The sequence below is a fragment of the Branchiostoma floridae genome, chromosome 16 (assembly GCF_000003815.2).
Source record: "Branchiostoma floridae strain S238N-H82 chromosome 16, Bfl_VNyyK, whole genome shotgun sequence".
Classification (NCBI taxonomy): Eukaryota; Metazoa; Chordata; class Leptocardii; order Amphioxiformes; family Branchiostomatidae; genus Branchiostoma; species Branchiostoma floridae.
In genome coordinates, this window is record NC_049994.1 from 18,295,685 (window position 1) to 18,322,943 (window position 27,259).

General features: G+C 43.1%; 2 protein-coding genes across 2 annotated transcripts; one reads left to right on the plus strand and one right to left on the minus strand.

Moving 5' to 3' along the window:
- Nucleotides 1-158: 158 nt before the first annotated feature.
- Nucleotides 159-1,411, minus strand: LOC118403053 (zinc finger protein 501-like). Its single transcript, XM_035801490.1, has 3 exons — nucleotides 1,247-1,411; nucleotides 938-1,156; nucleotides 159-185 (listed from the first exon to the last, which is right to left on the minus strand). The coding sequence occupies exons 1-3, from the start codon at nucleotides 1,409-1,411 to the stop codon at nucleotides 159-161; spliced, it is 411 nt and encodes a 136-aa protein (XP_035657383.1).
- Nucleotides 1,412-9,016: 7,605 nt separating this feature from the next.
- Nucleotides 9,017-26,904, plus strand: LOC118403776 (transmembrane protein 236-like). The gene is made up of 3 exons (XM_035802576.1): nucleotides 9,017-9,423; nucleotides 19,058-19,130; nucleotides 26,076-26,904. The coding sequence occupies exons 1-3, from the start codon at nucleotides 9,068-9,070 to the stop codon at nucleotides 26,568-26,570; spliced, it is 924 nt and encodes a 307-aa protein (XP_035658469.1). The 5' UTR covers nucleotides 9,017-9,067; the 3' UTR covers nucleotides 26,571-26,904.
- The last annotated feature ends 355 nt before the right edge of the window (nucleotides 26,905-27,259 follow it).

The window sequence follows — 27,259 nt, forward strand, 5'->3', positions numbered from 1 at the left end:
GTTTCTAAATGAAATATTTTCAGAATATTGCAATGTCAAACTTCCGTCTTCCGACTTGACGATCCCAGCATACCCTATGTTAAAATACAACGAATATAGGTTACTCCACGAATAAAGGTAACGTAATGTCACATATTCAGGATCTACTACAGGACTGTCTACAGGACCCCGGCTGTCCATCCAACCTGGGATGGAAATTTCCTTGTTTAATAGGACCGTAAATAATTTTACCCCATCTGTCCCAAAAATTACATTAAAGTGTTAAAAATGTACTTACATAAGCTTGAAATGCCATATTTTATGAGGGAAATCATCAACATGGGCTCCCATACTATGAGTGGTCTACTGTTAAGATGCACTCTCACTGCACTTGTGTCAAGCTTGCATCACTGCAGGGTTTGTTCACTGCGTCACTGTTTTGTTATTTTCTACAATTTAGATATTGCGTAATAGCATGACTTAGAAGACGACAAAATACACAAAAAGTAAGACAATTTGTTCTTTAACTCTGAACTTTGTTGAGTATCTTTGGAACCCTGCAGTGCCACAAGCATGATGCAAGTGCAGTAAGAGTGCACCTTTACTAACACAGTCACATTTATGGAGCTGTTTCCATCGTATGCATTGCCATATGACTGGACAGGTTGGAGAATCGTGCTGTAGAAAAGTCACACTTGTTACATTTGTAGGGCTTTACTCCCGAGTGGGTTTTCAAATGTCTGGAGAGATGGTACATCTGAGTGGTGCTGTACCCACACTTCCCACATATGTAGGGTTTATCACCGGTGTGTTTGGCTAGATGCCGGTCCAAAGTGGATTTGTTCGCAGCAGAATAGTCGCACTGGTCGCACTTGTACTGTTTTTCACCCGTGTGAGTTCTCATGTGTCGGGATAAGTTAGACATCTGGGTTGTCCTGTAGCCACATTTCCCACACACGAAGGGTTTTTCACCTGTATGTTTGACTAGATGTCGGTCTAGAGTAGCTTTGTGTGCTGCAGAATAGTCACACTGGTCACACTTGTAGGGTTTTACTCCAGTATGGCTTTTCATATGCTGTGTAAGGTGAGAAGACTTAGCTGTCATATATCCACACTCCCCGCATATGTAGGGTTTTGCACCGGTGTGTTTTGTTAGGTGTTGGTCCAAGGTGGATTTCTGTGCAGCAGAATAGTCACACTGATCACACTTGAAGGGTTTTTCACCGCTGTGCTTTCTCATGTGTTTGTATAAGTCAGCTCTTTTCACAGCCCTGTACCCACACTCTCCACACATGTAGGGTCTCTCATCACTGTTCTTCGACAAATCTCCTGTTGTTGTTGCACCTTCCAGATAGACTGCTTTGCTGTTTGGCATTGAGGTGAGGCAGCTGTGGGAAACTCCGGTGAGAAACCCTGAACCCTCTGTCTCCATGTCTAAGCAAGGAGGTTTCAGATTCAATGGTCTGACGTCCTGAAAAAAATAACATGATACTGAAAGTCAGGATACAATCGTGACACAGAGCTATTCAGGGATAAACAAGTCCACTAGCTCTATTGTCCAGGGCAAGTGAAAGTGCTGTTCGGGCAAGTGCATGTCCTACCCCACTTGTCCGATCGGGCAAGTAAGATTTTTCCATTGATTTTAGTGCAATTTTGATATACTTGTTACTTTTTACAGTCATGACATCAAGCAATTGTCTACAGAAAATTCCATTGCTGGAAGTGAAAATGCATGTACTAGTAACAGTGACAATTGGTTCGGGCAAGTACATTTTTTATGTGCTTGCCCGATAGGACAAGTGGATTTTAGAAAATTTGTTCAACCCTGGCTATTATACTGTGAATGCAGAAATTTTCAATGTGGTTTTATGTTTGTGGTTTTTGCATAGCAAATTTACCGCGAACTTAAAACCATCGCGAATATTTTTCTACGGCAGTAAGAGTTTACAGTGTATGGTGTTACCGCAAACTTTAAACCACTGCGAACAGTCCTTTCCCCGCAACCGCGAAATTAAATCCCTGCGAACATAAATGCATTTAGTATTTACAGTATTTTGCGGTAGCCACAAGCAACTGTTGTAGGACTAGTCTTTTGCATGCAGTCTTATATATGAGCTCATAAAATTTGTGGCTATATGATATCTAATTGTACTTCCTTTGTGGTAGAGAAAAATCTCATCCCACCAGGTTGCTGCATTACTGATTCATTTAGTGAATGAAATTTCCATTATGGAAACCTTTATCACACATATTATATTATGCTCTTGCAAGCTACGTTCATTGTGATCATAGACTTGCTTTTCGACAAGTCACAAGAAGTACTTAGATATTGGCTTATTTCTTCTTTTATCATTTTCACTGGCTTGTCTTCTTTTGTTTAAGACAGTCGACTTTATCGTATGAAAGATTCTGTAGCTTGCTATTCCACGTATGATGTAACGTTACATGCTCCTCCCCCTCCCCACAAAATAAACGGATACAAATATCGCTCAAATTGGCCTCTAGAAAAGCCCAACAGATTGGATTCCGTGCGAATTATTAACCACAAAGCATCTACGTACTGTTAAGATAAATGTTCAAGTTCATTTCCCAGATGTTTCTCGTTCTTACCTGTTTCCTATGACGTTTTCTTCACACAAATCATTGCCGAGATCGAGAGCCCTTCTTGCTAGAATAAAAGGTCAAAGGTGACTGCGTCTGGGTCATGACCCTGTACGTCTTATGACTCAAGTAAAGTCGAGATTAAGCCATGTAGCTTAACACCGCATGGATGTTCTTTTTCATTCTTTCAAACTCTATGTAATGGGCGTTTCGATGATGAGAATGAACGTTAATATCTGAATTGGATTATTTTTTCCGAGATCATTTCCCCTTGCTTGTCTTTCTTATTTTACCCAATTTTTAATGGACTTTATAGCATATCATACAGAGTAAGGGTTGTAAAATGGGTAATTCTCTTATCTCGCGTTTTGTTGCTCTTATTAGATAAGTCTTCATACAATTATTCCTTGCCCACCTGTGGTAGGAGTATAGATTACGAGTAGGGCTGGGTATCGGTACACCGTACCGGTACAAAACCGGTTTTTCTTATTGGACCGGTGCAGAAAAACCGGACCTGAAAAAATTGGGTGGACCGGATGTTGGACCGATTAGAAAATTAAGAGATTATTTTATCAGGCATTCACGCGTTTTGGCCCTTGTAGGTGGAAGAAAATAACAAGAGTGAAATTGAGTAGAGTTTATAGTAATTTCTACCAAGTTTTACAGCCAATCGCACAGGTGCAGTTAGCGTTGTAGGATTTTAAAACGCCAGTGTAAGTCTAATACACCACCAAACAGATTTCTTTGTAGTGAAATGGACCATTGGTATGAGTCATACTGAGTCAGGTCCAGGTTCAGGTCCGGACCTGGACCTAATCCTTTGGACCTGAACCGGACCTGGACCTGAATTTTCTGTAACGGTACCCAGCCCTAATTACGAGTATATGTTCCTGCTATACAAGTGTATGCAATATGCGAATCCACCAACAGGAGGCGTGCGTGCACTGATCGCAAGGTACCGAAAGACAAAACATAAATTCACTCACTGCACCCACTGTCTCTTCGTTTTTATGGATGGCATCGAGCCACGTATTTTGGCGCTATTAGACTCTCTTCCCTTGTCTAATTACCTATTTGAATACCTCGTCTTTGAAAGACAACAATCTACACGTCTGCTTGAAAAGTACAAAGGTAACAGCATTCCAGAATTCAAAATTAATACCTACGGCTTCTCTATATAATGCGCTTCGAATGAAGTTTAAGAATTATACATATTATGGTTTTCTGAATGGCTACCGACAGATAATGCCGTACCCTGACCAATGCCTGGCCCAGGGTACGGATCTCGGGCTTCTTGGCTGGGTTTACTTGGAACTAGACATTCAACCGGGGCCGGCCCTGGGCCCTGGCTAAAAGTCTGGTTTCCAGGGTAGAGATCCGAGTCTACGTTACATGTGACGGGCGCCCCAAGGGTTGTAGCCAGCACCTGTCCTTCAGTCCTTTGAAGGAATTTTGCAGCTGGGGACTGAAAAAAGTTTTCCCCATTCCGTCCCCTGGGACAGACAAAAATTGATATGTAAAGATATAAAAAAACTGAAACCCACGTGTTCTTCTTCACCAAAACAGATGCCATTGAACAGCTTAGTCTACAAGCAAAATTTGCACCTCAAAATGCAGGAAATAGTGTTTTAGACTAAGCGGGTCTTGATTTAAACATTTTCTGGGACCCAGACCCCCTAGAAATGACGCGTAACGTCACGACATGCCTTCGGTGCTCGATAGGATTCCCATTCAAAATCATAGGGACTGAAAATGATTTCAGGCTGGCTACAACCCTGGGCGCACCTGAGTCTTAAAGTCTTTTCATAAACCTCTAAGAAGCCCGAGGTCCGAGGCTACCCGTGCCCCAGCACGACAGATGGCAGGCGGCGCATGCCGTTACTCGTTAGTCAGACTGGAGAATGAATGGGCATTGGGCCGCTTCAAAATAGCTTCATGGTTCAATGAAGAAATCTAGAGTAGAGTAGAGTAGAGTAGAGTAGATTCTTCGGTTAGGTAGGAGACTCTTCTTCTTTCATTAGGGCTGCCACCCTCAACTTGTTGAGTATTCTGCAGCCATAGCGCTAGCTTACTCCGAGAAGATCACTGCGCAAGCGGAGGGGGACTTTAAATTTTGGATTTGAAAACTGGCAGGGTTGATGACAAAGCTACCTCAGCTGGGAGGTTGTTCCAATCCCTAGTTGTACGTGGGAAGAAAGTATTTTGCCTGTACTGTGTTTTGCTAGGACTCGCTCCAGTTTAAACCGCTCCTCTTTCTCATCGGTCAGCATACCGTCATTGTTGGTTTGTGTGGTTTGTCCAAGGCTTTATAGTTCAAATCTAATCTGATCAAGAAGGCTAAAAGTTTAAAGGTTTTTAACCTCCTTGCTCTGATGTTTGTATGGTATTGGCTAATGTTTATAATATGATTAGATCTAAATCTTCCAGCAAATGTTTGGGTATACAGTAGAGGCCGCTTAATTGCACACCCAATTTGCCAGTAAATTCCGTGCAATTATCCAGCGTGTGCGATAATGCGAAGTTACCCAGTGGGACCTCATCACCACGGGATTTAGGGATTCCGTGCAATTGACCGAAGTGTGTGTTTATCCGACGTACAATTAACTGGCTTCCACTGTACAGTCGTGTATACCCAAGTGTATACCATTGAATCAGATTTTTTTTCTGATTCAATGATCCCCCCGGCTCGGGGCTGTCCTCCCGTCCCCCCGGGGTGCCGGCCCCTCCCCCCGGGGGGCCCCCCCCCCCCCCCACCCTGTGTGATCCTGCGTTCCGTATGGTGGGTTTGTCTCCTGGTAATCTCAAAGCAGATGTAAGTTTCAGGTCCGTTTTCTGCGTAGTAAAATTTCTCAGCTGATCTGTATGCCCTGGAAATATACATGTATGTAGTTTGGTTTCAATGCGATTTAATTTTGTAGTTTTTGTCTGATTATAAATGAAATGTAATAGCTAAACTTTCTCAGATCAAACTAACTAACTAACGAACCAACCGACCAACAAACCAAGGAACAAACCAACCACTATATGAAAAAGCTTCTTTATTAATTGATTGGTTAGAACCAAGTGTCCGCGTTCCCAGCCTGCCAAGCCGAGGTGAGACGATGAGTGATGACGTCACCCCTGGGAAATAATCCATAAAGGCATAATGAACTTTCCTTTCTGATTATAAACTGCGATCTACATCCAAGTACAAACTCTCCTATCACATGTAAAACTGGAGATTTCTTCGTTATTAAGTGCAATAGCCTTTATTGCACATTCATGCCCTATCGGGTTAATACCCCTGTCACATTATCGACATTATCCACGATCTTGGGGCGTTTCGATGGATGATCGGCCATATTTAAGATCGACAGAGGGTTGCGCGTATTTTTTTTACCTGTAAACCGTCCCTTTCACATATAAGCCATACTTTTCACCTTGTACAATTGTTGTGCAATTAAGTTATTATTATAAGCGAGGCTCGGGCGATTGCCGCCGAATCGTCGTCCGATCGATTTTCTCCAAAAGTGACAGGGGTATAAGTACGGGCATGTAGACACAAAATACACATGATGACGTTGAAGTGGTTTCTAAGTTTTCTTATCATTCTATATTGTTTAAACTTTAATTAGTAGACTTTTAAGATTTATTCTGAATCCACTTTTTTGTAGTTTATATTTGCATACAAAACTCACTGTACTTTCTGTCGCGTCAATAAGGCTTTTTTTCTGAAACAGGGGTTCTGAAATTACTCCAATCTTTTTGTTCGGCTTCTTCTCGTTTGTTAGCAATGTTAAACATAAAGCTTGAAATGTGTCTGTATAATAAATATAGTGTGAGCAAAGCGCATAAGAAAAAAAAACTTTCATTGGTTAAATATGAATTTTTCATCGCTAGTCAAAGATTAATGAGTTCATACGTTGATGAAAACTCCTTGAAAAAAAATGAATTTTTCAACACTAGACAAAGATTAATGAGTTTTCCGTCCCATAGATAAGAACTCCGATCTACATCTCACAAGAAACAACTCCTCTTACATGTAAAAAATCCTGGAGATTTGCTCATGATTAATCATTTTCAATGAGTTTTCCTTTCCTTCGCTGATGGGAAGATGATGAAGATGTAAAGGCTGTATTTAGGATGAAACAAAAGGAGGCATTCCGGCAACCGCATAACAAACAGACTAAACCTAACTTTGCCCCCGCAGTTGTCTTCTTTCTCGTAATAACTTAACGTACTAGTATTGTGTGACAATAGAGTCAGTGGGACAGAAGTATTGCATACAGTTTGCGGTTTGACAAACTTTGACGTAAAGTTTTGGACATGTCTGTGTTTCTAGCAAGGAGCTTTTATCATGGTTTCTAGCGGAATTCATTCGTCAATTTTTGACAAAACAATGACAAGATGATGATTTTAATTACCGATTTACACTAATCTCCAAGCAGATCCTAGAGTAGCATAAGATAGAGAAAGCTGGCAGAGAAGTGAAGCGGCTTAGGAGTGTGTTTCGCTACCGGGGATCTGCCTCCACCTCCTTAGAAACTTTTGACATGTAAAATCATGGGGATTTGCTAATGACTAATGAGTTTGATGATTAATGATTAATGAGTTTTCCGTCCCGTAGAACATCAGCGCTGATGGGAATACGATGAAGATGTAAAGGCTGTATTTAGGATGAAACAAAAGAGGCATTCCCGCGGCCACATGTGGTCGGGCGGCGGCCGCATTCCGATGGAAGATATTTATTTATTCTACTTATGTAAGAATGCAGTAGTCTCTACCAGACTCCGAGTCGCTGGAAAAAATCGTAGAAATGGTACAAATAGAGGAGTATGCCGGCCAGAGGAATATAGCCGGCTAGGCAACAGTAACGTGATCTAGGATCGCGAGTTGTTCCCTGGCCGGTTATATTCCTCTCTATTTGTTCCATTTCTACGATTTTCCAGCGATCCGGAGTCTGGTAGAGACTAAGAATGCAGCATGATTCCAGGCGCAGTGTGTTTGTGTTGTTGTGATACTGAATATGGAACGTCTGCAAGTGGTTGGTAGCCCCGTACAAGGCTTCGCGGAGGGCATTTTGAACTTTCCTCTGTCAACCTTTATCAATTCATTTCTTCATCTATTTCAAGTTCTAGGTGTCAAATGATAATGATAATGAACTTTATTTGTACATGGTACAATTGTAAGGCAACAGTAACAAGTCAATTAATACAATGGTACCCGTCTAAAACTGCATACAAATATAGTATAGAAATGTGAACATAAATGGCGTATTGACATAGTGTAATATGCAAGTTTAACAAGTTGGTCCGTTACTGTACAATAGATTCTCTTTTTTTTAGAGCATTACAAATGTATTGGCCTAGATATGAAGATATGTAGTCTGGACATGACATAAGTAGATTGAAAGTACATGTCAATGACACAATGTTACACAGGCACTCAGGCATCGCATAACCGCCGATACAAGAAATGGAGAACACATACGTATAACAGAAAACTCAGACAATATTATATCATTATATTGAATAATGCCCTTGCTTGTACAAATCATTATTTCAATTTCATGTTCTTCTAGAGTTATTGCTAATTGCAAGTGGATATATATCAAATGCATGGTATGCAATAAGTACGCTATTGTCCTTTTATTTAGTCTTAAAGCTAGTACTAGACCTATGTCAAATCATACAAATGCATACAAAGTGGGAATGTACGATACTTCGAACTTCTAGTTCTACCTGAACTTACTATAAATGTTAATTTAGTTTCTACTGTGAATGCAGTGCAGTGGAGGACTCTTAAAGTGCCTGTTTTCTTGTTTTCTCTTTGCTTCTGTGTTCTGTCGGCTCCCATTTTCCCCAGTATCGGCTTGTGCCGGGTGCAGGGTCCATTGTCCTGTCCCGCCGGTCTGCCACCCCTGGACGGCTTGTCGGACAACGGAACTCTATTATCCACACATGACCCTGCGTGACCCTTTGTCCAACCTATTCATTACAATTTACATCCCCGAGTGGTCTTTCCTCTTTTTTAGCTCAGATCCTGCGAACCACTGAATAGCGGCCCAATCCAACAGAAACCGCTAGTTTTGTTACCAAACTTTCAGTCGCAGAAACGTCTTTTCTTAACAAATAAAAGAAATCTTAGAATTATGTCTGTTTTAGTCACTAAATATGCTTGTTGACTTTTAAAGATATACAGCACAATAATTTTTCAGAGTTTTGCTGGCCCCTCCCTTGTGCAAATGGTACTGCCCAACTTTTACTCGCATAAACGCATCCTCTCGCATATGCAGCAAAAATATCTTAGAATTATGTCTGTTTTAGTCACAAAATGCTGTTGACTTTTGAAAATATACAACACAACATTCAATTTTAAAGAGTTTGCTGGCCCCTCCCTAGGTGCAAATGGTACAGCCCAGCCGCGGTGTCTCCTGGGAGATCCTATCGCACGACAGTGTGTGCGCACCGTTCAGTTGTAGTGCAGTCGGCGGGACTAGAACACACACATGTCTCAGCACTCCACTTCGTTTATGTACAGCTCCGCCTCGCAGCGGTCCGTCCATAACATGGAGCTGGCCATGGCGGGGGCTACAACATCCCGGTCCGTCGGTTGCGGCTCTCTTCGCCTCGTCATCTTCGAGATCGTGCAGTGGGTGACGCTGTTCATCCCGACCATCCTGACAGCGCACCAGCTCGTGCAGAACCTCGGGACCAGGGAGGGGGTCCTCCCGAGCCTGTACGGCGCGCCCATCGCTACCTTCTGGTGGATTTTCGGCTGCGCCGCGATCGGAGTGTCGCTGTTCGTCTACTTCCCGACAAAATACATGGTGCACAGGAGACTGGACCCCAGGAAACAGACGTGGTAAGGAGATTTTGTTTGTTTGTAAGGTTCTGAACAGACCTCACCCGGTGGTCCTAATAACCTGGTAACCGTACCATCAGGAGCTCACCGGTACCTCAACGGTGCTGGGAGTGTTGCCCGCCCGTTCACGTCTATAACCGCACGCCGTCGGATTTTTACGGTGTTGGTTTCAACGGCAAGACAGTAATCAGAAAGCCTAGTTGTAAACAATAAGCTGTCAGAATGTAAAAGAAACTGGTAGGTGGTAAAACAGACCCTTGTACAGGCCACGATGGTTACCAGGCTATATAAATGGTAGAACTGAAATTATTACTTGCAAGTTGTAGGCTAGAGCATTGCCCGCTAAACTCTTGGAACTAGATCGTCTTGTGTTCATTTGTGCTTGGTAAGAGCCTGGAGTTCTGTGTATTGTTGTCGGTTCCTGCAAATAAATTTATGGACGCGAGGGGGAACAGCAGTACATGTATATTTATGTTGGCCCGGTGTTTTGAATGCCATGTCGCTTACCCTTTTACCACTATGGACTGGTGAGTTTTCCATTTAGGCGTTGGCCTTGTTTTACTAGCGAAAGTTGTCCGAAAAGGTCGCCGTCTCCTTTCCCATGTGTGGATACAGAATTCCATTTTGAAACAGTTGCTCGCTGTTGTAATATCCGAGGTTTGTGAATTTCTAGTTCTCTGGAAGAAGAAAAAAACGTGTAAGATTTGACCCCGTTACACTGCCGAAACCTATGCCAAAAACTGTGACAGGACGGAAAAGTTTGTTTTCATTTGTTTTTCTCCTTTAGAGTGTGTCAAAGAAGAGTGGTCTTGGGATGTTGAGACACTTATGTTTCTCTGAAAGGAAAGTGAAAGATTTGACCCGTTACACTATCGAAACATGTGCCAAAAACCTATCCTTCTGTTGACTCGACCAAGGACATTTCATCAGTAGATCCACAATTTAATACCTTGATGAACAGTCTAACAAGCAAACACTATATTCATCAACATGATACACGTGGATAATTCCTGTTGTAACAAAATTCAAAATTATCTCGTGTTTCCCCGGACCGTTGGAGCCGTGCTGCGACAGTGCCAAGGACACAAAACAAAACCTGACCCTGCAGATCTGTCTTCCGATAAATCACTACCTCAGGCTGCGGACAGAAACACACAGTCGGCAATTTTCGGCAAATTACAGGACGGCTAATACTAGGTTTTACCGGAGCTGCCTTCCTTTTCGTGAGAATATACTGCGTGTATAGTAGAGTTTAGCGGGACGGAAGAGTACTAGTATATGGTTTTCTGTTTGACAAGTCTGACCTACTAGACTAGTATGTTACGGGCATGTCTGTATTTTAGTGAAGTTTTCGGTAAATAGCAAACAGACTTATATACAAGCATTGCCCACATTTGTTTTCTTTCTCGTAAGAACAGATTGTGTGGCAGTAGAGTTAGTGGGTATAACTCTGACCTAAAGTTTTGGACATGTCTGTTTTTACCGGATCGTCAAAAATTATTTTGGGCAAAACAAAAACTGGATTAAGCCAAGTTTGATCGGATTAATCCTCCTCTAACCGAATAATCACCAGGTGATTACAGAAAGGTAAAGTTTTCTGCTCAACATACGTTCTGAACATGTCTGTTTTTGACGCGGCTAGATAAATTATGAGAGAGGTCTGCATTTCAAACGGACGGCTGGCGACCGACGTGACCCCGAGTTTCTGGGCTGTCCGTCAGAGTGGCGACTGGAGTGCCCGGCCACATGTTGGAGGCATGACAAGTGGTGGGAACACGGTTCGCGGTTGGAAAGGACTCCAAATACGGGAGGACGCGAGACACTATGGCTACGCGCTGTCTTCTAAATTCTACGAGGGCACTGTCAGTCTGTCACTCTAGTCTCTAGCCTCCACCAGGCCTTCCTACGGGGGTACGGGGTCGTAGAAGTCGGGGGAAAATCGAGAAATTGGCGAGGGGATCGGAGTCAGTCCATGTTTCCTCAGGTAGCAAAACTCCCCTGGAAAATTATTCTCCCTATATTAGCCAGCACTGGCAGTTTGGTACACATTAATGTCACATTTGTCAGGAATTAGAGCAGAGAGCACCTTGGTCAGGAATTTGCCGCCAGGAAGGAACTCTGAAATTTGTCGGCGGCCGGTATTAAAAGTCGTTGTGAAACTTACTGAAAGTCCTACGACCAAAACAAATCGTTCAGTGGCTGCTGAGGACAGAAAGATATCGGTACAGTACACTCAGAAAGAGTACAGCACAGCTACATGGTATTTTCTGTATGCAAACTTGTCGTACAACCCGTTCTGTGCGGCCTGTGCAAAGATTTGCCAATAGTTGCCTACTTTCTCGTAACTCCCCTGGAAAAGTATTCTCCCTGTATTAGCCAGCGTAGTCAGTCTGGTAGAGACTACTGTCACGGCTGAGCAGAAACCACTTTGGCCAGGAAGGAACCATGAAATTTGTCGGCGGCCGGTAAAGTCGTTTGAAAGTAGAATCTACCACGGCCAAAACAAATCGTTCAGTGGCTGTAGTGTAGTGTAGACGACTAGGGAGACAGGGTGTTCAGTATAGTATCTCCTGTATGCAAACTTGTCGTACAACCCGTTTTGTGCGACCTGTACAAAGAAAGTAGATCACGTCTATTGTGCTGAATGAGTTGTGAGAAACAAGCTCCGAACAATCCAACGGTTTATTCAGCTGTCTGTGATTTACCGTGCTGAATATTCATAACAAAGGACTTGTTGCCGAGATGTACTTTATTTTTGGCCAGCTAGAAGAAAGTTTGTTTTCATTTCTTTTTTATTCTTTCGGGTGTGTCGAACAAGTCTTGAGATGTTTTAACACTTATGTTTTTGAAAAGAAATGTTGAAAATGAAATTGGCTTGGTATGGTTAAAATATGTCAGCGCAGTTTTGTCCTGCCTCGCAACAAGAGGTCAAGCCCTCAGTAATGTATGTAGGACCACCAGAATACTCTCCAAGCGGAGGTCGAGTCGCGGAGATATACTAGTAGTCGAAAAAAAATACGCGGCTCTGTATTTTTTTCGACTACTAGTATATTTCCGCGACTCGACCTCTGCTTGAAGTACACCAGAAGCCTTTTTACGCTAGAATATCTATGCGGACCCTTGCAACTAGCCTTCCGGTAGAATTTTTTGATGGATAGATAAAAAGACAAGGCATTTTTAAAGCCCCTGTGAAGACAAACTCAGACATGCTGGCACATTATTCGCTACATACTTTTCAACCTTTTTAAGTTTTAGCAAACCAAGGTGGGACAACGCAAATATTTATAACCTTCTACTTCTAGACAAAACTTATCGTCGCGAGTTGTTGTCCATCAAACAATGTAGTCTCTACCAGACTCCGGATCGCTGGAAAATCGTAGAAATGGAACAAATAGAGAGGAATATAACCGGCCAGGGAACAGCTCGCGAACCGACGATCGCGTGCTGTTCCCTACCCAGCAATATTTCTCTGGCCGGCATACTCCTCTATTCGTTCCATTTCTACGATTTTCCAGCAATCCGGAGTCTGGTAGAGACTACAAACAATGAAGAGTGAAGTGAAGTGAGTGAGTGTATAGTGAGTTATCTGTATTGTCTGTTCTCTCCAGTGTTGAGTGACCCGCTCTGACCCCTTACCTTGAGTCTCCGTCTTTCACTGCTGTGGAATTTTGGTTTGATACAATCAGTGTTACCTTAGGCTTAGGTACAAGCTGTTGTAGTATATCTATAGAAACACCTTAGCTTAGAGAAATAAACACGCGCATAGATACAGGTCCTGATATAGATATTGATGTAAATATATGGCCTAGTCTCCAATCAGACGTGTCAGATCAGCAGGATTAAGAAAGAGAACTTGGCTAAATAGGGAGAAATAAGTTGCCATGAAATTTCACGTTTTTCTTTTACTTGAAAGTTTTAGTAGTTTACGTTTTCTCGATGCATTTTTATCGGGCCCTTCATTTTGTATACCGTCTTTTATGTCTTCTTTGGCAGCGGGACACAAAGATAACGTTACAAAATAAAGAAAGTCACATAAAACGCCTAAAAGTAAAAACTCGTCAGAAACAGGAGGAACCTAACCTCTGCTTGGGGAGTCGCAGAATATTCTCCAAGCAGATCCTATGGTGCCATAAGATAGTTTTCACTCCTCTGCCAACATTTGATACTACTAGTACTGTAAATGTTTTTAAGTTCGCGGGGATTTAATTTCGCGGTAGCGGGAAAAAGGACTTTTCGCGGTGGATTTAAGTTCACGGTAACGCCATAGACTGCAATCTAATATCATTATAGAAAAATGTTCGCGGTGGTTTTAAATTCGCGGTGAAGTGATCACCGCGAAAACCGCGAACATTAATCCACCGCGAACATTTCTGCATTTACAGTATTCCACCGTAGTATCTGCTTGGAGATTATAGCGGAATTCTGTTTTCCATGATTTCCTAGGAAGAAACCGATGGAGGTTAATTAAAGACTCTCAAATGAATGCAGTTGGATCTGCCATACTAAACGGTTGTTTTGCAGTTGGGTGCTAACGATTTAACGACCCGCTGTGAATGCCCGGATAATCCCGCTAACTCATTAACGTGTAAATAAGAAGCCGTATAATCCTGGCAGCTCCACTATTTTCCCATGGACACCGGCTGGGAGGGGTGTGGTATCTCTGGGCAGATGTTCGGATCCTTGGTCTGAAATCGGAATCGGAGTCCCGAGTAGCCTGAGTTACCCTCCAAGCAGAGGTCGAATCGAGCAGATATAGGAGGAGAGGATTATACGGCTTCATATTTACACGTTAATGAGTTAGCGGGATTGCGCGAGTCGACCTCTGCTTGCAGAGTAGCCTGAGTGTAACTGTACACGTAGGTAGGTTACTGGTGCCCCCATACTAGATGTTCGACTCTGTTTGACTCAGAGATAGGAAAGTTTTCTTCTGTCACTTCTGAGTCCCGAATAGCATGAGTGTCACTGTGTTGAAGTCTACTAGCTTACCGGACTAAAATCAATTAAACTGTAGTACACAAAAACCTCGGGGTTTCTATTCTCCAAGCAGAGGTTCGACTCCGTCTGTTTTTGACGTGTTTTAGGCGTTGCTATCGGGGTTTCTATTTTATGCTCTTTTGTTCACGTTAGCTTGCAACGAGGTTGCTTTGTGTCAATTGCTTGCATGGAAGATGTGAAAGCCCGATAAAAAAACAGCGAAAGCCGAACCTCTGCTTTGACTTTTGACTTTGAGAGTAACGCCTAGATGCTCCAGTCCCTTATCTGTGTAAAGATCATCACCCATACGGGCATTAATACAGGCCATCGCTGATCCATTATATCTTTATCTCATATCACCTCGACCTCGCCTCTGATTGGCTGTTTCCGACCGAGATAAGATATGATGAGGGAGGAAAGTGTTTCCAATCAAACCGATACGGCTGTGATCTGATATGCAAACTACCGACCACTGATACGGCATATTTGCGGACCCATGTGGTGCCGTGGCGTAACAAGCCCCATATGTATTAATGGATTATCTGCCATATGTGGTACAGACTTCCCAAGCAGAGGTTGATACATGGGGAAAATCGTGATCTTATGGTGGGGATTAGACCTGGTGTATTATGCTTTTTGCGGAGAGGACAGAAAAGACTTGGTAGCTCTAATACCAGTCTAGGTGGGGATAGCTGACAGAAAAAAGACGGCATGTCACGAGAAAAAGGTCACGATTTTCCATCAACCTCTGCTTGGAGAGTAGTAGAGACATTCTTGCATAGCCGAAGTTGTATGTCTCATAGTTATGATTTTACCATTGTCAATACGCACCTAAGGACGCCGTATATTTGTATTACCTCCAAGCAGAGAGTAGCCAACATAATATAGTTACGGAAAAGGTTGAAATACAGTCCAAGTTTCCCTAGAAAACCACTCAGAGGGCTGATAAAATAATAAATCTACTCAGTGTGGACAGGTGGTCGCTTTAGACAGGATCATAAATATTGCTTGTGTCTATGGGGAAGACTGTCCAAGGGACCATCAAAAGTGGCGGCAATGGCCAGGTTGTCTTTATGTAGAGGTGGTTACTTGTACAGTTTTCACTTTGCAGTATTTGCACGTGAGTCTTTAAAGAAGTCGTACCGTTTTTCTGGCGACCACGATAAAGTTTTTCCACCCCCAACATCTGCTTGGAGATCGCAAGCACACGCCGTATGCGCCGAAAACACGTTTGGCTTCCTTCGCGTGTGCTTGCGATCCCTGCACCACTTTCTCACGGGTATAAAGTGGGGTTAAGGTCGGTTTCTGCGCCCCTCTCCAATCTCCCCTTTCCCAAATGCATCCTGACTCCTGACACTTATTTAGCCTCCCGGTCCCGTTACCCCATTACAGTATAACGCGATCCGAATGTCCCGACGTACAAACAATCTGCTAGTGATTTGCGCGACGTCCGTACGTCCATATGTGACGATTTATGGCGCGAAAATAGCGAGAAACGCACCCCAAAAACTTGAGGTTATTTTTCATCGCCTCGAGCGGTTCTTATCAAGATCTGAGACGGATGGGTTCCTTATGTCGTGTGTCTGTCTTGGGGCTAGACTCAAGAAACTCAAACCAGACAGATTACGTTTCTCAAGAAACCCTTCGTCTTGGCATCTGCTCACCTCAAGGTCATTGTCTGACGTTTAGAGGTCACGAAGGAAAACTATACCAGCTAGGCTCATTTTCAAATTTTGTAGCCCATCCTTGCATTTAATTTTTGCGTGACATTTTCGTACCCCAAAAAGTGTCCACAAAAATATGGTCCTTGATAATATGTAAGTCAGTGTTTTGTATAGTTTGTCAGTCCCACCCAGAAATTATTACCTACTTAATGTGTCAGAGTTTGGTATATGCTATAATATACTCAAGTTACTGGAGTATTGGCCTATGTCCGGTAAAAAATTATGAGGTTTGATGAAATGAAGTGATGACTTTGTTCTCGAAATCATGTATATTTTTCTACTTCGGTTAAGTTAATTATCTGCAGAAAGATGACACCTAGTTCAGTTTTGGGTAATTTCCCCTTTCCTGAACTGGCAACCCCCTTGGAGACCCAGTTTAATTTGCATGGCCACTCTAGTTACTGTTCAAACATGCGGTAAAATCAATTAGCAGGCCTGAAACTGTAGTACACAAACCGCTGGTTTCCCCTGGTGACGGAGCGTGGATTAATTTTCTAGGGTTCGGTTTCCGCTTTTCGCCGTTACCATGGTAACTAAACCAGCCCGACACGTCAGCTGTCATGAAAAAAAAATCATATTAAACCTTCAAGAATCAAGGAGGAAAGGGCTTTCGATTTTCCCTTTTACTTCTAGAGTACAGCAGAGTGGTTTCAGTCAGGTAGTGGCCGCTTTTCTGAGTAGAGTAGAGTAGAGTAGACATATTCGGTTTGGCAGGAGTTTGTACTCCATGGAACCGCTACTTCAACATCTCTACATATTTCTGCTTTTACATATTTCTAGTGCCTTTACGTGCAATTACCTTTGCGACCAGAGATTCCCAGAAAGAATACTAGTATATGTTTTTTTTTTCATCAGTTGAGATACAAGTGGCAATGGTTTGTCTTTATCCACTTACCCCTCAGCAGTACTCTCCAAGCAGAAGGTTAGGCTCCGGCTGTTTTTTACGGGTTTTTTTTAAGTCGTTTTTATCGGACTTTCTATTTTGTCGTTTTTTCTTACGGGGCCGAGACTAACAGGGATAGGGCGATACCAGACCAAGAAAAAGAAAACATGGAGAGGCCGATCAAAACAACTTAGAAAGAATGCTGAAAAACCAACCGGGAGCACAAACCCTAGTATCTAATTCCGAAGGAGAGAAAGGTGGAAAAACAACAAAGAAGGACAACAGAAGGACACAAGGAAAAACACGGAAAGGAATTGAATTTGGAGGCGAAAACACAAGACGATCTAGTTCCAAGAGTTTAGCGGGCAATGCTCTAGCCTACAACTTGCAAGTAATAATTTCAGTTCTACCATTTATATAGCCTGGTAACCATCGTGGCCTGTACAAGGGTCTGTTTTAACCAACACTACCAAAATAAACAGCCGGAGCCTAACCTCTGCTTGGAGAGTACTCAGCAGGCGGTTATCGTTAGAACAGAAATGCAGGTTTATTTACCGACAGGGGTCCGCTTATTTGGACAGGTCAGGAGCACAGGTCGGGTGGGGTCGGCAGTGTCTTCATCTGGACACAGAGTTATCTACTAAAATCTATTCCTAGCGTCTACCGACTCCCCAGGTCGTTGGAAAATAGCAGAAACTGGTCAAATGGACAGACAACTTGCCAGAGAAGTTTAATAGTGGGCTGAGCGAAAAATACAATTTGTGACCTAGGGCTAGATACTATTTTTCCTAGCGACTTGTGGTGCCTGGTTGTGGCTATTATTCCCTAGCATTTTGTAGTTTACATAGGCTATCTGCTATATCCTGTTCAATAATGTCGACTTTGGTATTGCTGTCGTTGTCTAATATTCCTAAGAAAACTTTGTAGGTACAAACATTCGTATTTTTGTTTATCCTCGTACTCGTAACATATTTTTCCAGAGGCATTCAAATTAATATGCTAAAATGTATCATACAAAAGTTCTCAACGTTTAGTTAGTAGAATACAGAAAGGTATCATCGCTAAGGATGGATTCAATCAAGAAGCCCCCGGCTCATCTACGTTGACAGACGGAAGATCCCGTTACAATTATCCTGCGGTCCTCGACCATGTGTGTCCATAGGGAGAACCTTCTCTGATTGTTTACAGACGGGTTGTGAGATGCGGGCCCTTTTGTCATTCCTTATCAAACTTCATTAGATTTCTTTTGAATAAAAACTGCGAGTATTTTCCATATAAATGGGATAAGAGCAGATAATACTGGGATGAATAGTTAACGGTATTACCTGCTAACGTTTTGTGTCCGGTTCCCGTATTTCGGAGGTCCTGTGGTGAATGAATATATTACAGTAGATAATGCATACAATTACAAATGGACACATTATACATGGAAGAAATCTGGAATGACAGATTTACCCAAATGAACCAGTCAGTGCCCAAACAAGTTCACCGGCTTAGATTGTGGCGCTAGAAGTGTTCATTTTAATAATCTACATGATTTCACTGCTATATTAAATGCTGCTGCACAAAGATTATTGTAAAGGATTATTATGAAGACACCGAATCTGATTCTGAAATAGACTGAATGAAAATCTCGTTATTCATGCTCATCATTCCTGATTTCACGCCGACAAAGCAAATTTCGTCAACACGCGGCAACGCTGACAGTCATGATCTGTTGTATCTGTTTTCTGTTTTATATACAAGTTGACAGCATTACCTCTGTATTTTCTCACAACATAATATAACCTCACAGAATCACCCATGTTAATTTGTAATGCCCACCCGCCTTGAAAAACAGTCGATTGTTTCTGTAGTTACCTCCAAGAGAAATGGAGGTTATGTTTTCGGTGTGTCCGTCTGTGTGTCTGTCCATCTTTTTTCCTGTGTCAGGTGCTTAGGTCACTCACGTCAGTGTAACTTCAAAACCAGTTGCTGGATTGTGATGATATTTGTAATGTTTGTGTTTGTAATAATTTTGTAATAAGATGTTTCCTGTTTTTCTCTATTCCAGGCGTCCCGCTGTGCTTCTATATAACCTGTTCTGTGGAGGACCCTGCTTCGCCTTTATTCTACTCGGCACAAAAGTGAGTCCTGCAGCTTTTCTTCTTTCTTTCTTATCGACTGGAACTCCCCTAGGGACAGACCACCTGTGTAGATGGAGGGGTGTGTGGTCTGCAGCCAGGGGGACGTATCATTAACTATCATTAGTGTCTATCAGACCACCTAAAGGTCGTAAGAATAGCAAAGGTCCTCTCCAATGGAATGCATATTTGGCTTCTTGAGGTAGCCCGTCAGATATGGAAGAAGTGGACATCCACACCCCAAATATTTATCCAGAATCAGACAGTAAAGTTGCCAGTTTAGGATTCCTAAAATTTAGTATTGAACTTTTAACGAATAGTCTCTCGATAGGTAAAAGTACAACACCAGAAAATGGTTCTAAAAGTCCCAGAAACAGACATAAACGCTGTTAATGAACCGGATCATAAGATGAACTTGAAGACTAGCTTCCTCCTAGCCTCTAGCAGGCTCCACAGGGCGCTGGAAAAGTAGAAGAAATTGGCCAAATAGAACAGAAAACGCGCCAAAGGAGTTAGAATAGATAACCGAAGAGTACAGTTTGCGACCTGAGGTACTCCCTGGTCATCTACCTCCTCTGGTGTGTTTTCTGTCTTATTTGGCCAATTTCTACTATTTCCCCAGCGACCTGTGGAGCCTGGTAGAGGCTAGCTCCGAGTCCAACATGTTTCTCATTTTCACGTCTGACATCAGACAAGAAGCACTTTCAGACGGGTTAATGTGACGTCACAAAGGTCACGACCTCTCCAACATTCCAAATATGGAGAAGGTCACGGTCAGCAGCCGCGGGCTGTCAAAGTCAGGGTCACTTCCACAGACTGACAAAAGAGAAGTTTATTAGAGGAGAGTTTATCGTGTGTTGTCACCGGAAGGCTAATTGAAACTGGCAAGGTAACAATGAGGAATGCAGATATAGACTAGAGCCATGTGGGCGGGTGAACTTGTCGAAAAGAGACTTCTTCTCTAGATGTAATATTTTGGAGTCAAAACACAGAGGTCTATCTGATGAACGGTGATCACACAGATCTTCTTTTCGCCAGTAGAAGTTCCTTTTGTTCTGTTTTTATGTGTCAGACTGGAAGGCTAATTGAGAGTGACAAGGTAACAATGAGGAATGCAGATATATGGAGACTAGAGGCGTGTGGGTGGGTGAACTTGTCGAAAAGGGACTTGTCGAAAGACCAAACCTTCTTGTGTTGGTGTAATATTTTGGAGTCAAAACAGAGTTCTTTCTTCATCTGATATACCGTGATGACACAGATCTTCTTTCACAATTAGATTTTTCATCTGTTCTGTTTCGTTTAATGTGTCAGGGCGCTTTTTACGTGCCTCACGCCTCTTGCCGTATATTGCCTTCCCAACCGCATATTTCTAAACTGTGACAAGAAATACTAGTGGTTAACAATCTTAAGTTCAAACACGATTTGTGCAATCCCTCAGATATCATCATCATCATCGTCATAAATACCCCCAGATGACCCCCTCGAGGGGCAAAGTACGGGGTGGGCGGTACCGGCGGTGGTGGTTGAGATCCCGGGTTAGATGTACGTATAGCTAGGATACCGTCTAGAACTCCACCTTACATCTGCTTGTAGATATTTGGCCGCAAGAAAGCCCAATAAAAACGCATAAAAACGTAAAAAAAGTCGTAGCCTAACCTCTGCTTTGAGAGTAAAGTTTGCCACATCAACAACGTTGTATGTTGAAGTGGCAAAATTGTCCTATATTTAACATCTGCTACCAGTGCTAAAAGATTATATATCTAGTCCGTACTGTATCAAGGTTGTATGTTGATGTAGCGAAGTTGTCCTATATCTCACATCTGCTGGGAGATTATATATCTAGTCGCTGCTGTATGTTGATGTAGCGAAGTTGTTGTATCCAACCGTGCGATGGCACCCAGCTGGAGAAACATGTCGGAGTGGTTCCCGATCTTCTCAACGACCCGGGGCGCCTTTCAGCGACCCACGGAGCCTCGTACCGACCCGCGAAATGCCCGTAATGTGTCCCTGATGACGGGTCCCAGATTCACCCAGATCTGTCATTTGATTTGGAGCAGATTCATTTTCTGGCTGGAGGGAAAAATCAGTTTGAATTTCTCTGAAAAGTAACATAGTGTAGAGTAACAAGTGTTACCGGCAGCGTACTTGCGTTTGTTTGTGTGTTTGGTTTGGCTTTGTTTGTTTGGTTGGTTGGTTCGTTGACTGATTGTAATCAAAGTAGTAGCTGACAAGTTCTGTGTTTCGTTCGTTCGGTCGTTCAACTTTTATTTGTGGGTTCGAAACTTTCATATACCATAGTCTTATGGGTTGCGATAGAAGTCACATGACAAAACTTTGTGGTTAAAAAATATGCCTCTTTTAGTCCCAATAAAGAGCAACTTCAATCGTAAGCCACGATCCTTCGAGCCATCCCGTTTCAGCCTTTATTTGATTCACATTAATACTTGAATTGTCTTTGAGGGCGTCTTTAATTTCACAGAGAAAACGTCTTAAAAACGATTGCTTTCTTCAAGTGTGTACACCAGCTCCTTTGATCCGGCTGCAGTCGTGAAAATGAAGTGTCGGCTGAATCGCTTCAGTCGCGCGGAAACAATTCCGTCAACTCAGACGGACAAGCAGAATTGTCGTCTGACAGAGCCGTCAATCAGTGTGATGTAGGCGGGGTCAAAGGTCGTTGCCCCGGTGACCCCGACCTTGAGGGTTGCGGCGCGGTCAGCCTCACGTGTGGCCCGTTATCTCCAAGCAGATGCTGGGTTGAATTTTGTCACTTTTTCTGACTGTTAGGCTTTTCCGTTGACATGGCTGTGTGAGAATTACCTCCAAGCAGATGTAAACAGCAAAAAATCGTAACGTTTCATGATCCCAGTTCTAACAAGCACTATGAACTTGAGAAACTTAATCTTTTTTGCATCTACTAGTACTTCGAGATCACGTACCTCTTCGAATTCGTACCTCTAGTCTCAGCTCAGTGAAGCACAGATATTTGTAATGAGAAATATTAGTGAGAAACTCCACTCACTGGAATGTCAGAGACGTAAAAAATATTCGGTGAGGGAAAGATCTTGATCTGGAGACCAGATTATTTTTCTCGTTATAAATAATTTACAAACTCTGACGAAGTCCATGGTAAGCCCAGATATTACCAGTGTTATGATGATCTTATACAATACCCAAACATTAGCTTTGAGATTGCGGCCTACTCCACTGTAACAGGGCCGGGGGTTTTCGAGATTATTGTAAACCCGGCCCCAGTCGCCTATTTTGCTGACCGTGTGTCCGCAGCCTGGACTTATGTAGCTTTGGTCGACTCCCAATGGTCGCTGCACAACGCCAGTCGGTACACTAGTTTGTTGGAACACTTCCATGCATAGACGATAGAGATTTCGGAACATAGGGATTTCGGAACATAGGGATTTCGGAACATAGGGATTTCGGAACATAGGGATTTCGGAACATAGGGCGGTCACCAGTCGCCCCACCCTCTCCCCGTCGGCAGATGGAGAGTTTTGCGTGGGAAACAGAACAGATGCTCCCGTACTCCCACCGTGGGAACCTCACAGACTCCGCTGTACATTTACATCTGTAGAACGGGCGGTTAATGACAATTACGTTTTATTCGTTTCCAATTGCATTTGAATCGCGTTTTATTTTCTCGGTTTGTGGATAGTCTATTGTAACAAGGACCAGGTATTACGATCATGCCTTGTCAATGTCTAGTATACAGCATAGGGGGCTATACTACTATCCAGGGACTGTGTATCGTTAAATGTGACTTTCCACACATTTCGACAAGTCTCCATACAGAATTGTGTTAATTTTCAAAGCCTTGATTAAACATTTTGCTGCAAAATGCACAACTGACGCTTCTGTTGTGTGTGAGATGGCTCGGAGCCAAGAAAGTGGCCTCCAAAGTGTCTAAACTTGGCTAACCTTTCTCCAGTTCTCAGTGTGATAGTTTCCGATATCATGAGATTGCTTACTCGTTGCTATGACACCGGTGACATACAGAAAGATTACAGCTAAACTTCAAGCAGATGTAAGGATCCGGCTGAATCTTACTTTTTCCCGTCTGGTTACCACAACATTTGCCCTGTTTTCTTCAACTTTTACTTACAAGGGATCGAATTATTGTAAATGTAATACTAGAAATTGGCTGTAGTTACAAAGTGTAGCAATGTTGAAAAAAACAGGTCTAAAAGACTGAGACGGAACCCCACATCTGCTTGGAGATAAGCTAAGATCTTACTGTCTGTCACCCGCGGCTTTGAGAACAAACCAGGTCGCGTAGTGCTGTTAATCTTTACTCTCCAAGCAGAGGTTCGGCTCCAGCTGTTTTGACGTGTTTTCGTGCGTTTTTGCCAGGAGTTTCCAGTTTTCGTTTTCGTTTTGTTCACAAAGAAAACGAAAAATAGAAAGCTCGACAAAATACACATAAAAAACAACCAGAACTGAATTCTGCTTGGAGAGCAGTTAATATGTTGTATTGTTTCCAAACCACACCTATGATCTCCGAATGTATTAGAGTAGAGCAGAATCTTCGGCCATGTAGAAGTTTTGACATCTCTCTTCAATTTCAAAGTACATCACCCAAAGCCACTGTATGTACTTTTCCGTTAATCTTCATTCTATGGTGCTTTCCCGATCTACACATTGTCTGAATGTACTCCAAGTCGCTGTCTCGACATGTTTGATGCCGAAACTAATTCACTCCGACAAAAGCAATATCCCGATTCTTTGGCAGAGGATTGAACTCATTCAGCACAAAACTGCCGCTTGGTCCCTGTTCCAAGCCACAGTACCTATTCCAACCCAAACAAAGCCCCCTCCCCGCCCCCCTCTCGGCAAACCGCGGCAGCTGGCGGGCTTTTGTCGGACCCCCTGCGACCTTTCACCGATGTTGTGTTGGTAATAATATCGCCAAACGGACCATTGAAAGCGGCCCTTGTTCCGAGAAGGTTTCCTATTGTCATGCGATTCGTAGGTTCCAAATTAAAACGGAGGCATGCCAGAACTCGGGCACACAAGGAGATCCATAATTGCAATCACCCTACAGGGAATATGTTGTGGATTCTGACTCGTCGCCTTGACAACGTTGTCTAAACAAGCGATCAATGTTGGTTTGTTGACGAAGTGGAGACCCAAAGATGGTTGAAGAGTGTAACAGTTTTGGTCTCTGTTTACCTTTGCATGATAGCCCTTAGCGGGGAGGTCGGGGACCTTCTCTAGTAGGAGGTTCTTTTGTTCGGGTTTCTGTGACTTGAGGAATAGTGCTAGCCTCTACCAGGCTCCGTGGATCGGTAGAATCATTATCCTCACCAAAAAACGTACTCTTCTGGCCGGCTAACTCCCCTAGCGTACTATGGACTCTATTGGTCCAATTTCTACAATTAGACCACCGATCCACGAAGCCTGGTAGAGGCTAGAATAGTGCCACTATGCAAGCATGTCAGCTCCAAGTAGATATGGGGTTTCAGTTGCTTTGCACGTGTACAGTGGAACGCAAAGAGAGAGAAACCACCACTGAATAGACACTCAACATGGTCTAAAGAATACCGTCAACGCAAAGTTTGTATTGATTCGTAATTAATACCAATTAGTGGCAATTACAGTACAAGTACTATCATGTGTCACTGGTGGGTTCTCTCCCCAGTGGGCTCAAGACGTGGGTCTCCCAAGCTCAGGCAAAAGAAAGTCTTTCTTAACGTCCGTGGTTCTCCTGAAAGGAAAACCGACTGCAGTTCTCCTATTGTCATGCAATACGTCGAGCACCTCTTCGAAAATAAGCCCCTACCAAGTTCTACAGGCCGGCTAACTCCTCTGCCATTTTATTTGTTTAATCAAGGACGTTATTTAATTAGCCAATTTCTACTACCGTATGATGCAGATCCTACTAATTATCTAGCGAGCTGTGGGGCATGTAGAATCCACTCGGAAATGCAAATCGTCGCCAGAAGAAAGGAAAAGCACACAAACTCGCCGCTAAAGCGATAATTACGTAAACGTGTTGTTACGTGTTCAGAAGACACACAATAGCGAGTTGCCGCTGATTTACAAGATAAGCTATGGAAGGGCTGATGACGAGGGTCATTAGGGGGGGTGAGAAGTCGAGCGCCCCCTCGAAAATGTAAATCGTCGCTAAAGGCACCTAAAAGTGCCGCTAAAGCTGTTGAGCATGTAGAGTCTACTTGGAAATGCTAGAAGAAAGGGAGGGCACATAAACGCACCGCTAAAGCGATAATTACCTAAACGTGTTGTTTTGACGGTGTAGGAAGACAAACAATTAACAATAATCACTGATTTACAAGATAAGCTATGGAAGGGCTGATGATGAGGGTCATTAGGGGGGGTGAGAAGTTGAGCGCCTCCTCGGAAATGTAAATCGTCGCAAGAAGCACCGAAAAGTGCCGCTAAAGCGATAATTACCTAAACGAGTTGTTTTGACGGTGTCAGAAACAGACAATGGCGAGTAACCACTGATTTACAAGATAAGCTATGGATGTAGCCGATGATGAGGGTCATTAGAGCGAGGTGTGTAACTCTGATGAGCGCTTTTGTTCATTAGGAGTCTATAGGGCTAAATAAACACGGTTTAATGGATGATCTTTAATGGATTATCTCGCCTGGAAAATACACATCCCAAGTACTAGTAATAGTGTAGAATTACTCTCCACTAGAGTTTGTTTATGATTTAGGTTATGAATACTACACATGTCACTGGGAAAATAGTAGAAATTGGCTAAACAAACGGACAGCACCCAAGAGGATAGGAGTTAGCAACTGTACAGTGTTTATTGGATATTCTCCAAGCAGAGGTTTCGGTGGGGGAGTCGGGTCCAGGTCACAACAAAGATATGCTTACAAACATACACATAGTAGTACGTGTATAAATTATGTTTCAAACAAAATCTACACCTCACTAAACGATTTTCTCTCCTTTCTCCTCCCCAGATCTTCCGCGAGTCCCGGATGCAGGAGGACGTAAAGTCCCGGATGTATGACGAGGCCGTGTATTTCGCGGCACCAGTAATAGTGTTCGGGTTGATCCTGACGGAGTGGTTCTGTAAAGGTCGTGAAGACCTCGCGTCAAACGTGCGAGCAGAAGCCATGATCCACGATTTCCTCACAGTGTACGACATGTTGGAGCTGGTAGCGACCGGGAGAGACACTGAGGTGTACGAGTCTTATTGGATATACGCTGTTTACGGCGTGGCGTTTGTCAGCATGTTCAAGTTCGTGCCAAGAGCGCCTTCCTGTGACTACAGCCACCTGGCGAAGCCGTACTTGATCGTGAACTTGGCGCTACACGAGGTGCCGTACTGCGTGGTGAGGATAGCACTCATAGCGCTGTTTGGACTCAAGCAGGGAAAACTTATTTATCCGCTGAAGAACTTCTTGGCGATCGTGTTCCGGTTGTACCAGCTACATGATCCCACGGATTTCTGATGGACCAAAGAGCGCAGGATGTGGAAACTTCCGAAAAACAAACAAACAAACAAACAACAACAAACGCGACATTACAGACTTCTGATGGACCAGAGCGCAGGACGTGGTACAATAATATGGAAACGTTTCGAAAGTAAAACCATGAAAGACTTGTTATTTGACCAATCAACAAAGAGGAGACGAAGAATCAGCAGGAACATCGCTTCCAACAATACCAAGAACTTGAAGGGATTTGGCATTAGGGGCCAGGTTTCCTCTGGCATGTTATCTGTCCATTTCAGTATTTGCCAAATTGTACTCTTTCCAGCGACATGTATAGCCCGATAGAGTCTTAAGTGCTGGTGCTATTTTGGATAAATCATAGCCTCTAAACAGACATCTTGGGATGTCTGTTTAGATGTTTAGATGTCTTGGACAGTAGCCAAAGTATCATCCAGATTCCTAATAGGCTATAACTACCGGGAATATACTAGTACATATTGAATAGGATTAGAGAAGATTAACAGGGGTAGGAATTTTACAGTGTTTTTTTTTTCAACAAACTAGATACAGATCTAGTATGGTAGAGACTGCAATTCCTCCCAACAAAACACTCCTCCGGGCATCCCTTGACTAGTCTCTACCAGACTCCGGATCGCTGGAAAATCGTAGAAATGGAACAAACAGAGAGGAATATAACCGGCCAGGGA

Excerpts from the sequence above, each read along its gene's own strand:
- LOC118403053 (XM_035801490.1), bottom strand. The coding sequence starts at position 1,411 with ATGGAGACAGAGGGTTCAGGGTTTCTCACCGGAGTTTCCCACAGCTGC. Across the intron at positions 1,157-1,246 it reads GAGAGTGTGGGTACAGGGCT|AAATCCACCTTGGACCAACA; the intron begins GTGAAAAGAGCT and ends TCTGCTGCACAG. Across the intron at positions 186-937 it reads ATACAGGTGAAAAACCCTTC|GTTGGATGGACAGCCGGGGT; the intron begins GTGTGTGGGAAA and ends TTTCCATCCCAG.
- LOC118403776 (XM_035802576.1), top strand. The coding sequence starts at position 9,068 with ATGTCTCAGCACTCCACTTCGTTTATGTACAGCTCCGCCTCGCAGCGG. Across the intron at positions 9,424-19,057 it reads GACCCCAGGAAACAGACGTG|GCGTCCCGCTGTGCTTCTAT; the intron begins GTAAGGAGATTT and ends TCTCTATTCCAG. Across the intron at positions 19,131-26,075 it reads TTATTCTACTCGGCACAAAA|ATCTTCCGCGAGTCCCGGAT; the intron begins GTGAGTCCTGCA and ends TCTCCTCCCCAG.